Source organism: Suricata suricatta, chromosome 11, assembly GCF_006229205.1.
Source record: "Suricata suricatta isolate VVHF042 chromosome 11, meerkat_22Aug2017_6uvM2_HiC, whole genome shotgun sequence".
Classification (NCBI taxonomy): domain Eukaryota; kingdom Metazoa; phylum Chordata; class Mammalia; order Carnivora; family Herpestidae; genus Suricata; species Suricata suricatta.
The window spans coordinates 47,115,279-47,130,965 of NC_043710.1; the positions used below are offsets into that span (position 1 = coordinate 47,115,279).

The 15,687-nt window shown below is 35.0% G+C and overlaps 1 protein-coding gene across 2 annotated transcripts in view; it reads left to right on the forward strand.

Annotated features, from left to right (window-relative positions):
* Positions 1 to 15,687, forward strand: part of SBF2 (SET binding factor 2) — a 483,232-nt gene that overhangs the window by 300,908 nt on the left and 166,637 nt on the right. For both annotated transcript variants that reach the window (XM_029956586.1, XM_029956585.1), the window contains exons 15-16: positions 2,295 to 2,404; positions 4,064 to 4,213. In XM_029956586.1, coding sequence (XP_029812446.1) covers positions 2,295 to 2,404; positions 4,064 to 4,213 — 260 coding nt within the window. The remainder of the gene's footprint in view (positions 1 to 2,294; positions 2,405 to 4,063; positions 4,214 to 15,687) is intronic.

The window sequence follows — 15,687 nt, forward strand, 5'->3', positions numbered from 1 at the left end:
AGGACAGATACCATATGTTTGCACTCATAGGTCTAACAGGAGAAACCTAACAGAGGACCATATGGAGGAGAAGGGGGAAAGAGAGCTGGGAAGAGCGAAGGATGCAAATCATGAGAGACTATTGAATACTGAAAACGAACCAAGGACTGAAGGGGGAGGGAGGGAAGGGGTGATGGACATAGAGGGGGGCACTTGTGGAAGACGCACTGGGTGTTATAAGGAAACCAATATGACAATAAACTATTATAAATTAAAAAAAAGAATGTGCATTTATAGAAGAGTCATGTGTAGTAATCTATTTAACTATCATGATCATGCAAAATATCAGTGTTGTATGATTAAAAATGAATCGAAGAAACCTAGTAAAATTTGAGTTTTATTGTCTATTTTATGGTGCCAATTGATTTCCTGATTCTGATAAAGCACTCTAGTTAAACAAGAAGTCACCTTTGGGGGAAGCTAAGTGATCAGTGCATGAATCTTGTCCATACTATTTTTAAACTTTCTGTGAGCTTAAAATTATTGCAAAAAAAAAGTTTTAAAAAATGATTTGAAAGATAACAGATACTGTATTGATGAAATGAAAGGCATGCTAATAAGTAAGATATAGTTTTTCCTCTTAGGTATGAAGGGAAGTAAAGGGATTATGTCTTTTGATTTCAAGAGCAACCATAAAAGTATAAGGGCTTTTAAACAAAAAGCAGTGTCAGATCTATAAATGTAGAGAACAAACTGATGGTTGCCAGGGTAGTGGGGAGAATTGGGCAAAATAGATGAAGGGGAGTGTGAGATACATACAGGCTTCCCGTTATGGAATAAATAAGTCACAGGAATAAGAGGTACAGCATAAGGAATGTAGTCATTGATATTATAATAGCAATATAATGGAACAGATGGTAGCTACACTTGGAAACAAAGCGTAATGTATAAACTCGTCAAATCACTAAGTTGTATACTTGAAACTAATCTTAATATTGTGTATCAACTATATTCAAGTAAATAAAAAGAAAAAATATATAAGGAATCTTTCTTTTTGGCTTAGGAATAATTGATACTACATCATATGTACCAATGATATAATACTTCGTGAAATGACACTTTTGTTTAACTAATACTACTTTCATTTATATCCTTCTAATATTCTTTTAATAAGGTAAATTTATTTTAAGTAATTTTAGCCTATATATTAGATTAGAATTAATCAATCTTATGGTAAAGGTGACTGGGTGACTGGTCCATAGTTCATAGGAGTAAAAAGCTGTTCTCAAGTTCATATAATAATTCTTTTTTTTAATGGTTTTTGTTTTTTGAGACAGAGAGAGACAGAAACAGGATAAGTGGGGGAGGGACAGAAAGAGGGGAGACACAGAATCTGAAGCAGGCTCCAGGCTCTGAGCTGTCAGCACAGAGCCTGATGTGGGCCTTGATCCAACAAATTGTGAGATCATGACCTGAGTGAAGTTGGAAGCTTAACCAACTGAGCTACCCACGCGTCCCAGTAATTCTTGAGCCATAATTATTTCTTTTTGTATAGTACCTTTTAAATTCCCCTCTACCCAGATTTGTAGAATTTGATATTTTGTGGTATGTGGTTTTCCTTAGGTAATATCTTAGAAATCTCAGCCTCTATTTTTGTTAGTAGTCCTCTCACATATAAATGTTAGCTACATTTGTTATGATACTGTAACCCAAACATTTATCAGTTTGTTTACAATTTACGTAAAACATTGCTACATTTGACAGCTCATTTGGTTGAGCATCAGACTCTTGACTTCAGCTCAGGTCATGATCTCATGGTTTTGTGGGTTTGAGCCCTGCATCAGGCTCTGTGCACTGGCCATGTGGAGCCTAAGATTCTTTCTCTCCCTCTTTCCCTGACCCCTGCCCTTGCTGGCTCGCTCTCTCACGCTCGCTCTCTCTCTCTCTCTCTCTCTCTCTCTCTCTCTCAAAAGAAATAAATAAACTTTAAAAAATCTGTGTTTACTTTTGCTTAATACAATTGTACTGTGCAATATGAATTAATTTGTGTAATAGTTCAGTTTATCAGTGGAAGCTATCCTGTGAAATTACCCTCAATAAGCCATTGACTAGGCTGACACTTCAGAACCTAAATATGTCATCAGAGTAATAAAATTAAATACCTCCACTGCCATGTAACCAAGGAAAAGAATAAATTCTAAGTGTTGATCATGTGAATAGTCAGTGATATAAACTTTAAATACTAATATTTCTCTTGCTTTTGTAATTGCGAAAGGAGTTTAATTTGTTTGTGTTGCCTTTTATTTCTCTACTAGTTTCCATAATGGATAAGGTGACAACAGTTTTCAACAGTGCACAGAGATTGGAAGTTGTTAGAAACTGCATCTCCTTCATATTTGAAAATAAAATGTTGGAGACTGAAAAGGTAATAAAATTCCATTTTTCCAAAGTAAGCATTCATTATTTCCCTTTTAGATTTACATGTTAAGCTTGCCAAATGACCTCTCCTCCAATTCCATCTTATTTTTGAGTGTCCTTTCATCGTTTTGATCATTTTAAATGAATCATGTCTAAGACTTAAAATCTTAGCCAAGCCTAGTTATATGCCTACCAGAGAAATACAAATAGTTATTTTATTCCTCAAACTTTTAAACATCGTTCATTATATCCTATTTTGACATATTACTTAGAAATTTAACATTTTAAGTATAATTTTATTTATTGCAAAGAATGTTATGATTTAAGTTATGAATTATAGAAACAGTGGTATTCAGCTTAAATGGGTCTTATTAAAAGCACATTTTCTTCAGGCACCTGGGTGGCTCAGTCAGTTAAGTGTCTGACATGGGCTCAGGTCATGATCTTACAGTTTGTAAGTTTGAGTCCCGTGTCCAGTTCCATGCTGACAGCTCAGAGCCTAGAGCCTGCTTCAGATTCTGTCTTCCTCACTCTCTGCCTCTCCTCCACTCGCACTCTGTCTGTCTCTCTCTTTTAAAAATAAACATTTAAAAAAAAACTATAGTGTCTACAGTGTTCTCAGTATAATAATGTTATCAGAATAAAAATCAGAGGCCCTATTGAAAACAGTGCTTTAAAAAAAAAAGCACATTCTCTTGCCTTCTTTAATAAAACATGCTAAACATAATGTAATCTTTTCTTAGTGACTCATTATAGTTCTGAACATCTATTACAAGGGGCTAAAGCATGAAAAGAGTAACATTTTTACCCTATGGTAAATGACCCTTGAGCCTTTGTAGGTTTTAACTTTTTTGGTTTCCATTTTCTCTTATGCTTGAAGTGTTACAGACTTATTTTGCATTTCTTGCTTTCAGGTTTCCATCCTGTTTCTTGTGCCTGCCTATAACAATACTGTGCTCTCCTACTCTCTTTGTTCTTCCCTTTCTTCTTAGTTGCTCCTTTGCTCTGTATTTTTTATGGTTTCAAAGTTAAATAAGCTTATTATCTTATGTAAAATACATAAACTAGGCTCTAAATGGTGAATGGAAGAGACATTCTTCTGGGTGATGAAATGAAAGAGTTTTAATGTATAAATCTGGACATTTCTGTTTTTTGATCTTAGTCCATTATCATGATATTGAAATGAGGAAGGGGGTGTAGAATTTTTTAGTCATATATTAAAACTGAGTATGACTAAAGAATTGATTAAATAAACAGTTTAAAAGTATAAAATCACTTGTGTTTATTGTCATTTTAATTTTCCTTTTATTCTTGCCATGAAGATGTGGCCAATTATTAAAAGAAGGTGTTTGAGTGGCAAAAGTGTTTTGGTAACGAAAGTTTTGTTGAGGGTTTTTTTTTTTAAGTGAAGTTAATATTTTTGTTTGTTTGTTTTTTAACATCACATAAATCAGTTCTATTTCTTTTTCATGCTGGCTTATAAATAAAAATAACTATTAACCCATATATTTTATAGTTGTTCTTAATAACAAGTCAACTCTTCTAGAAGCTAAAAGTTTAATTTTAATAACTTTGTTAAATAGTTTGTAGATAGGGTTTTTAGTGTGATTGAAAGTCCTTTTACCCATGGATACCTTTTGTTCACCTCTGCCTCTCTTGTCTTCAGACCCTTCCAGCTGCATTGAGAGCCCTTAAAGGAAAGGCAGCAAGACAGTGTCTCACTGATGAGCTGGGTTTACATGTCCAGCAAAACAGGGCTATATTAGACCATCAGCAGTTTGACTACATAATAAGGATGATGAACTGTACCCTACAGGTAATTTTTAGTTCTTTTAGATTATTCCTAATATTTAAGAATACTTTTTATTTTCCCGGGAGATTCTGTAATTACTGATATGTCAAGTTCTTGAACCTTCCACAGTGAGTAGGATGAAGACCCAATATCCATATCATTTCAGTCAGAAACACTTATTACTTCACATAAATACTTTTGTTTTCTGTTGAAAAATACTAGGTTATTTTACTTGTTCTCTAAGGAAGCTTTCTGGAAATGAAAAGTCATCTTTAAAACATTCATTTTTATATTACTTAATGTCAGATTACCTAATAGTTACTTAATAAGTATTCATGTCAGCCATTTTCAGTCAGGTTTTAGTGGTACTGTTAAGGTAGAAGGTTATGAATGATGGATAATCCAAATTATAAATGAATTACTCAATTAAGTATTTGCTAAGCACTGTGCATATAAAGCCAAAACATATTTCCATTTGACTTCAAAATCTATATATTTTATATTATATAAATAAACTTCCCACAGAATAGGTGATGACAATAACCCGCTTGCCCCATCCTGTCTCACTTGGTAGATTTTTTATAACATTGGCATCATATTCTTTACAGATGATACAAAAATTATTTCTCAAACTTTCTTTTTTCACACTTTCTGAACAAGGAGAAAAATGTAATTAAATATTAAGAATTCAAAGACTATCTGTATGACTCTAGAGAAACTAAACAAAATGCATGTTAAATTCTGTTACACTGGAAAATGAGAATTACTAGGTATAATTAATAATAAAATTCATGGATGAAAGAAGGTCAAATTAAATGGAAGATATACCATGTTCATGGATTAGAAGACTCGGTATTATAAAGATAGCAGTTCTCCCTAAAATAATCAAGAGAGGCAATGCAATTTCCATTAGAATCCAAACTAGAAGAGCAAAAGCCTAAAAATTAACAACACACTCCTGGGACACCTGCATGGCTTAGTCATCTGAACATTCTACTTTTGATTTCAGCTCTGGTCATAATCCCAGAGTCATGGGATTGAGCCTTGTGTGGGGCTCTGTGCTGAGCATGGAGCCTGCTCTGGATTTTCTTTCCCTCCCCCACCCTTCCCCTTCTCTCTATCTGCCTCCCCCTCTCCCTCTCCCTCTCTCTTTCTCGCTCGCTCTCTCCCTCTGCCCTTCTTATTCTGCTCACAGGTTCTTTCTGTCTAAAAATTAAATAAATAAACAAGAATCATCAACACACTCCTAAAGACAACAGCAACTTGGGAATTGGTCCTGTCAGATCAAAAATTAGTTTAAAAGAAGACATACCAAAATAAATAAATAATTAAAAGAAGACATACAAATGTCCAAAAGGTACCTGAAAATGTATTTAACATCACTAATCATCCGGGAAATAGGAATCAAAATCACCATGAGATATCACCTCACATTTGTTAGAATGGCTGTTATCAAAAAAGGTAAAAGAAAAGATAACAAGTATTGAGAAGGAAATGGAGAAAAGGGAACTCTTGTGGTCTGTTGGTAGGAATGTAAATTAATACAGCCACTATGAAAAACACAAAATTAAAACTAAAACTAGCATTTGATCTAACAGTCTCGCTTCTGAGTATATCCAAAGGAAAACAGGATATTGAAGAGGTATCTGCACCCACATATTCACTGTAGCATTTTTAACAATAGCCAAGATATGAACACAACCTAAGTGTCAACAGATGAATAGAAAAAGAAGATGTGGTATATATAAGCAGTGGAATTATTCACTCGTGAGAAACAAGGAAATCCTGCCATTTGTGATAACATGGATAGACATTGAAGGCATTATGATAAGCAAAATAAGCCAGAGAGCAAAAAACAAATACTGTATGTTATCTCTGATAGGTAGAGTCTTAAAAAAGAAAAAAAAGTCAAACTCATAGAAACAGAGAAGAAAAGTAGTTGCAGGGACCTGAGGGGTAGAGGAAATCGTGAGAAGTTGGTAGAGGTGCAAACTTTTAGCTGTTATATGGCTAAGGCCTGAGGATCTAATGTAAAGTGTGGTGACTATAATTGATAAAACTGTATTATATACTTGAAATTTGCTAAGAAAGTATTACTTAAATATTTGCACCAAACAAGAAGACAGGTAAATATGGGAGGCCCTTTCATGATGTATGTATATATCAAATCACCACAATGTACACGTTAAATATTTTACCATTTTTTTATCAACTATACCTCAATAAAACTTGAAACAATTTTGATTAGTTTAAGACTGTACTAATTAAGACACGATAGTAGTTAGAGAGATTGACCTCTAGAACAGAATATAGAATAGAATTCATCACAGATGATAACAGTTAATAAACAGAGGTACACATATATGGAAATGTGACTTATGACAGAACTGGGTTTCAGGGGAGCCAGTATGGCTACGTGGGTTAAGTTTCTGACTCTTGATTTTGGCTCATGTCATGATCTCACAGTTGTGAGATTGACCCACATGTCAGGCTCTGCACTTGGTGTGGAGCCTGCTTAAGATTCTCTCTCCCTGTCCCACTGCTCCATCCCTGCTCACAAATACACTTTCACTCTAAAAAAAAAAAGTTGGCATTTCAGATCAGTGACAAAATGATGAAAAATTCAATGAATAGTGCTGGGACAATTAGGTGACTGTGTACACAAAAGATACTTCACTAGTGAATGTATATCCCACTATGCACTTAAAACACTTTCATGTCAATTAAAGACTTAAATATGAAAGCGCAATCTACCCAATTTTTAAAGAATCCTTGAAGGAGATAGCCTTATGACTTTGGGGCAGGGACAGATTTGTTAAACCAGTCACAGATCATCCAGATCTCAAAATAAAAGATTGATAAATTTGACTACATTAAAAGTAAGAACTTTTCTTCATCAAGAAATACCATAGAGTAAGAATGCATATCTCAGAGTGAGGGATGTTTGCAAAGAATATAACTGCCAACAGATTAGTTCTCAAATTATAAAAACTTCTACAATGGGGCACCCAGGTGGCTCAGTCGGTTGAGCATCCAACTTGATTTTAGCTCAGGTCATTATCTAGGGTTGTGGGATCAAGCTCCATGTTGGGCTCCATGTGGAGCCCAGACTCACTCTCTCTCTGAAATAAAATAAATAAATAAAATAAATACTCCTACAAATCAATAAGAAAAAGACAAATTTTTAATGGACAAGAGACTTTAAAAAGTACCTCAGAAGAAAGGAAATCCACTTGGCCAGTAAGTGTATAGAAAGATTATCTAGAAAAAAAGGACCTGTGTCAGTAATTAAAGAGTGTAAATTTAAACCATAATGCTATATAGCCTTTTATATTCACTATTTTATAATAAGTAAAAAATCAGAATATCAGATATTGGTGAAGTTATGGAACAAATGGAAGTTGTAAACTTTGCTGGTTAGAATGTAATATAATATATAATTCCTTTAGAAAATTTAGTAAGATATAAGATAGTAAAAAATAATTTGTCATTTATGTATAAAGCATAATATAAACATATTATGTGACCCAATGATTCCACTCTCAGATAGCTCTTACTCATATACGCCAGGAGACATGCACAAAAATGTTCATTGGAGCATTGTTTGAAATAGCAGGAAAACAAAGCAACTAATATGCCAATCAGGAGCAGAATAAATAAATAAATCATGGTATTTAAAAAAAAATTTTTAATGTTTCACTTTTGAGAGACAAAGGCAGACTGTGAGTGGGGGAGGGGAAGAGAAAGGGGTAACACAGAATCCGAAGCAGGCTCCAGGCTCTGAACTGTCAGCACAGAATCCTACACAGGGCTCGAACCCACGAACCATGAGATCATGACCTGAGTCAAAGTCATATGCTTAACTGACTGAACCACTCAGGTGACCCTTTTTGTGTTAGAATATTTTTTAGTAGAGAAAATGAATTGTAGCTATGAGGAACAATGTGAATGAATCTTAAATTAATTTTTGCACAAAAATAAAAAGGGAATTCAATTATAATATGGTTCCATTAGTATAAATTCAAAGCATGTAATATATTATTTAGAAATATATAATTTAGGGATACAACATATATGGTAAAACTATAAAGAAAAGGCTATGTAATACATATATATAAAGTCATCACATTGTACACTACAATTTTGTCCATTATACCTCAATAAAACTGGGACAAAAGGAATCAAGGGAATAATAAACAAAGCATTGAAGAAAGTTACCTTGAGGGATAGAGAGAAAGGTCAGATGAACATAGAAATCTTTGATGGTAATGGTAATATTCTATTTCATAAACTAGGTGTATGAGTGTCCGTTGTGTCATTATTCTTTATAACCTTATAACTTACACACACGAGTATCTTGGGGGACTGCTATTGGACTTTTACATAGGGCTTATTTTTCTCTTCAAATTCATTTCAAAGGATATCTTTCTCAAATTCTAATTTAAAATTTAGCATCAAAATGTAATCTTATAACAAGCACTTTGTTTAAGCAAATTGATGAGATTGGAGAGAATTCATCTTTACTGGAATACATTCTTGAAAGTGTAATAAACTAGCTATAATGGTTTATAATGGCAACAATTAATAGCAACCTAAATGTTTACCATTTGGATATTGATTGATTTAATTATGTGCAACTATTTGGAAAACTGCTCAGCTACTAAATAAAAGGAGGTAGTCTATAATATATATAATGGAAAAGCTTCCATTATATGAATGTTGATAGGTGGGAAATTACATAAAGTCAATATAATGTAATTTTATTTTTGACCTAAAATTGCATGTGTATATATCTAAAAAGATATTTGCAGTAAATCCTAAACAGTAAATCCTGACTTATGGATTAGACACACAGGCATAGTTAAATTACATAAAACATGACAAGCATGTATTTTATAATTAGAAAAAGATTCTCATTTTAGTAGGAAGGAAATCATTGAACACCTTTGTGAGAAGAATAAAAAATAATAAGTTTGACCTAAAAAGCCACATCATTTGTTACTTGGCTACAATCATTATAGAGAACAAAGGAATTTGATTAATAGGTGGTCTCTAGAAGCAAAGTTAGGTAATCTCTTGATACCCTCTGATTGCTGATAAAACTACCAAAACTATTTTATGGAGTTTTTTTCCATTGGTACTTTCTGTGCTGCTTATTAACTGAGGAATTAAGTTTTAAGTCTTTCTTTCAACTTAATTTTAGCATTTTCCAATTAGGCATTTATAGAATACCAGCTACCCTCAGGCTATGAATATTTTCATATTTCATTTGAATAATCATATTTCTGGGGAGAAAAAGGCATGGGCTTTTTTCTTCTTGCTTTCAAATATACCTGGACTTGGAATATGGCACCTAATATTTTATAATTCAGTATTTCATAAATACATAAAATTAGATCCAGTCCTTAGTCCAGCACACGCTGTTGTTTATTATATAGAAACTCTTCTCAGATATAAATGGGTTCATATGTCATAGTCTTATTTTAATAGGTTATTTATTACTAACTTGGGATGTATTAGTATTTATATTCTTGTTGCAACAGTGTTACTTGTGGGGATTTAACGTGACATTCTGAACATTTTTGACAAAAGCATAGAGTTTCAAGGCAGAGAGGCCAAACATCTGTGTTGGTGTTTTAAGAAAGAAACCTTAACTAAATGAACTAATTTTTAGCTAGCGATTCAAAAACTTTAGTTAAATTTTTGCTTTTCGTGATTTTGAAGTTACTCTGCCTTTCCCCTTCCTCAAGGGAAAATTAGTGGAACATGAGTACTGGAAAGGATTATTTTATTTATTAGGTTCTTTCATGCCAAGGAAATATTTTAAATGACTAGTTCATAAAGGTTATGGATTATTTCTATGTATCATCTCATTTCAAATAACTAATCATATTTTTTAATAACTAAGATTACTATAAATCTCTCCAAAACTATCATGACCTTAACTCTTCATTTTTAACAGATACATGATTAAATCTTTTTATGTTTCAAGATCATAGCTAAAATTTTTTAACAAATTATAATTTAAAAGCCCAGTGAAGTTCTCCATTTTCAGTATCAAACAACTGCATGCTATGAGGAACCCTCCCACTAATATAATAGAAATAGATCTTAGAAAATTGTAAAAAATAAAAATACCCATGTGATTTTGGTACATCGTTTTTTCTAAGAAGAAAAGGAAATTCCTAATGGGCCCTCCTTCTGTTTTCAAGAAAAGAATAGGGAAAACTAATTTGTGAACACAATTAAGGATTGGCCTCTATAAGGAGAGTTGTTTGAACCTGAGAGTTTTGCATTAGGCTAGGACACTTTTAAAAGAGGAATAATCCCTATTCAGTAACATGCCCCTTACCCACACCTCCAGAAGAATCAATTATAAATTCTTTCTGGAATAAGGGCAGCCCCAATTTAGGCAATCAGGTGGTATATCCAAGTCAAATATATAACTAAAATATTTAAAGAAAAGACTGACTACAAAATGAGCCATTAACTATAGAAACAAAAATGGCCAGGTGAGTTTTTATAATTACTGAAAGTAAAAATTCAGAGGATGTGGAAAATTCAGTATTGTTAAGATGTCTGTTCCCAGCAAATCCATCTATAGGTCAAATTCAATCCCAATAAAAATTGCAACACTTCTCTCTAGAGATTGACAGTGGATTCTAAAATTTATATGGAAATGCAGAGGACTTAGAATGGCCAAAGCAATCTTGAAAAAGAACAACATTGGATGACGTATACTACCTGATTTCAAGACTTACTATCAACCCACCATAATCAAGACAGTATGGTACTGACCTAAGCATCAAAAAATGGAAAAGAGTACCCAGAACCAGACTCACATTTATGGGATTTTTAACAAAAACACCAAAGCAATCCAATAGAGAGAGGAAATTTTTTCCCACAAATAGTATTGGAATAACTGAATATTCATATGGAAAAATGTGAATCTTAACTTATACCTAACGTTGATAACGTTAACAAGCACAAGGATAACGTTAAGGTAGAGCATAGACCCAAGCATCGAATACGAAACCATAAAGCTTTTAGGGGAAAACATGGAACAGTTTCATAACTTGGGAGTGGGCAACAGTTTCTTTGCTCACAGAAAGTGATAACCAAAAAGGAAAAAAGTTATTATATTTTATTAAAATTAAAACATATGTTCATCAAAAGATGCCATTATGAAAATGAATAGGCAAAGAACTAGTATCATGTTTATATAAAGAACTCCTACAACTTAAGAAGAAGCCAAACCAACCAGTTTTTTAAAATGGGCAATTTGAACAGATATTTTATAAAACGGTATGTGGACAGTCAATAACCATATGAAGAAGTGCTCAAATTGTTAGTCATCAGAGAAATGCAAATTAAATCCACTGTGAGATAGTACTATATAACCCACCCATATGCTAAAATTAGACTAACAATGCCAAATGTTGGCAATGTTGTAAAATAACTAGAATTGTACTTTATCATTCAGAATGTAAACTGGTCCAATCACTTTAGAAAAAACTCTGAGAGATTCTTATATAAGTAAACATATACCTATCCTGTGACCCAACAATTTCATAATAATGAATGTCTGCTATTTACTTTTAAGTACACTAAAAATAATATGGATTAATGGATAGTTAGATGTATAAATAATAAAATAACTAGTAAAATGTTCGTGATACAATCTAGGAGAAAATATGTAGGTATTCAGTGTAAAATTCTTTCAACTTTAATATTTTTTGGTATTAAAAAAAGTAAAGAAATAAACCCATAACTACAAAAACTCAATTGGTAGGTCATATATCAGACTAGACATAATGAAAGAATTGTAGTGAACTGGAATATACATGTGAAACAAGTGCACATAGTGGAGCAGAGAGAAACAGAAAATGGGAAAAATACAGGAGTAAATAAGGAGATGGTAAGGTCATCTCATACAATACTGCTCAAAGTGGTGGTCTGTGACAAGATAAGAAACGTGTGCCAAAATGCAAATGCAAATCAGTGATCTTCACTGAGAAGGTAGTTGACATCTATATTGGTTTGGAGGCAGGGGAGAGGGGGTGCGGCAGGTGCTCAGGAGCTCGTGGAGAAGTGTGCCCATGTCCTCTTCACCATCACAGACTTCTGGCTGTGCAGGATGGCACTGGCTCTGCGAGTGGCCTCCATGTGCAGATCTGGGCAGTACTTGTTCTTGTGGATCATGTGCTGATGCTGCTGAGGATGGCCAGAGCACTCTTGTTGACGGTAGTCTGTACACAGGAGGTAGTGGGTTTTCACTGGCCCAATCTCCACTTTATGACCACCACTACACCTGGTGGCCTTCAGCCACCAGCTCCATGTCCGCACTCTTGTAGTGAATCAGTCAGTTGTAGTAGAAGGAGTTGCAGGCCTTCAGGTTACTGGGCTTGGTACCATATGTTTGCTTGTTCCTCTTGATCGGGAAGCCGGAGCAGTTCCCCACCACCATCCATTGTAGGTGGTGGACATGGCGGCAGCTCCTCTCATTGCTACAGCCAGAGGGCGGAAGGGCAATCTATTAATTTTTAAGGACACTCATACACTGTCCCTATGTATGAAGTAGCAAGTTGGGACATTTTGTTAAGTGATGTGGTCTGAATGTGTTCTCCCAGATTCCTATGGTGGAAACTTAACTTCTAAGGTGATAGTCTTAAGAGAAAGAGCTTTTGGGAGGTTATTAATCTCATTAATCTCATGAGTGAGATTAATACCCTCATTAAAAAAGAGTCAACAGGGCTCCCTTAGCCCCTTCCATCAAATAAGGATTCAGAAAGTCTACAACCCCAAAGAAGGCCCTCAATTGACATGCTGGCACCCTGATCTTGGACTTCCAATCTCCTGAACTGTGAGAACTAGATTTCTATTGTTTACAAACCACTTAGTCTGTGGTATTTTGTTACAACAGCCCAGAACAGACTAACACAGTAAGAATTTGTTAATTCGAGGTGCCTGGTTGGCTCAGTCGCTTAAGCATCTCTCTTCAGCTCAGGTCATAATATCACAGTCTGTGGGTTCAAGCCCCGCATCAGGCTCTCTGCTGACAGCTCAGAGCCTGGAACCTGCTTCAGATTCTGTGTCTCCCTCTCTTTCTGCCCCTCCCCACTAATGCTCTGTTTCTGTCTCAATAATAAATAAACAAAAAAAATTTTTTTTAAGAAACAAAGAAATTTGGATAAACTATGAACTTTAGTTAATAATTCTGTATCAGTATGGGGCTCCTGGGTGGCTCAGTCGGTTGAACATCTGACTTGCGCTCAGGTCATGATCTCACGGCTCATGAGTTCGAGCCCCAGTCAGGCTGGAGCCTGCTTCAGATTCTGTGTCTCCCTCTTTCTCTCTCTCTCTGCCCCTCCCCTGGCTCATACTCTGTCTCTCTAAAAAATTTTTTAATTAAAAAAATAATAATGTATCAGTATAGATTAGTTCATTGTAATAAATATATCATGCCAGGGAACCTGGGTGGCTCAGTCATTAGAGCATGCAATTCTTGATCTTGGGGTTGTGAGTTCTAGCTTCAGGCTGGGTTAGAACCTATTTATTTTATTATTTTATTTTTTAAGTATTTTTAATAGTTTATTGTCAAATTGGTTTCCATATAACACCCAGTGCTTCTCCCCACAAGAGCCTATTTAAAAAAATAAACTAGGGGCACCTGGGTGGCTCAGTTGGTTAAGCATCTGACTCTTGATTTCAGCTGAGGTCTTGATCTCATGGCTTGTGAGATCAAGCCTCGTGTCAGGCTCTACACTCAAAAGCACAGAGCCTGCTTGGGATTCTTTCTCCCTCTCTCTCTGTCCTTCCTCTGATTTCACCTTCTCTCCCTCTCAAAATAAATAAACATTTTTAAAATGTTAAAAAAATTAAAATTAAAAAATTATATACATACCCACATATCATGCTAATGTAAGATGTTATTAATAGGGGAAACTATGTGGAGCCATGTGGGAACTCTGTACTATCTCCTCAATTTTTCTGTATACCCAAAATGTTCTAAAAAATAAAGTCTATTGACTTTAAAGGAAAAAACTCTATTGTAACTCCTTAGTTCCTAAAGGACAAAGGCTAAACCCAGAAGCACAACATGTGCTTTAGGGCATTTTTCCAAGCCAATTTTTTGTATTCCCTCCCCCTCCCCCCACACATACACTGAAATTACACCATGGCTACAATGAACATTTAACTTTTCCACTGACATTACAGGCCCTTCTGTGCCTCTGAGTCTTTGCACATGCTATTCACTCTGCCTGGAATGCCATACTCTGCTGATCTGAGCTGAGCTAATGCTTCAGTAATTCAACTTAAGTGTTTTCCTTAATTGTTCCAATTCATTTGTCTTCTTTTTTTTTTCTATCCACTTTTAGTGTATAACTTTATTAATATTTATAAGTTGGATTAGTTCTCTTTTTCTTTTTTTTAAATAGTTTATTGTCAAATTGGTTTCCATACAACACCCAGTGCTCTTTCCCACAAGTGCCCTCCTCCATCAACACCACCTCTTTTCCCCCCTCCACGTTTCCCTTCAACCCTCAGTTCATTTTCAGCATTCAATAGTCACTCAAGTTTTGCATCCCTCTCTCTCCCCAACTCTCTTTCCCTCTTCCCTTCCCACTGGTCCTCCATTAGGTTTCTCCTGTTTTCCTGTTAGACCTATGAGTGCAAACATATGGTTTCTGTTCTTCTCTGCCTGACTTATTTCGCTGAGCACGACACCCTCAAGGTCCATCCACTTTCCTACAAATGGCCATATTTCATTCTTTCTCATTGCCATATAGTACTCCATTGTGTATATATACCACATTTTCTTGATCCACTCATCAGGTGATGGACATTTAGGCTCTTTCCATGTTTTGGCTACTGTTGACATTGCTGCTATGAACATTGGGGTGCTCCTATGCATCAGCATTTCTGTATCTCTTGGGTAAATCCCTAGCAGTGCTATTGCTGGGTCATAAGGGAGTCCTATGGATAGTTTTTTGAGGAACCTCCACACTGTTTTCCAGAGCGGCTGCACCAGTTTACATTCCCACCGACAGTGTAGGAGGGTGCCAGTCTCTCCACACCCTCACCAGCATCTGTAGTCTTTTGATTTGTTCATTTTAGCCACTCTGATTGGCGTGAGGTGGAAATCAGTTGCATTCCTATACACCAAAAATGAAGCAGCCAAAAGAGAAATCAAGAAACTGATCCCATTGCACGAAAAACCATCAAATACCTAGGAGTAAACCTATCCAAGGATGTAAGAGACCTATATGATGAAAACTATAGAAAACTTATGAAAGAGATTGAAGAAGACACCAAGAAATGAAAAAACATTCCCTGTTCATGGATTGGAAGAATACACATTGTGAAAATGTCATTACTACCCAAAGCAATCTACACATTCAATGCAATCCCCATCAAAATTGCACCAACATTCTTCTCAAAGCTAGAACAAACTATCCTCAAATTCATATGGAACCACAAAAGACCCCGAATAGCCA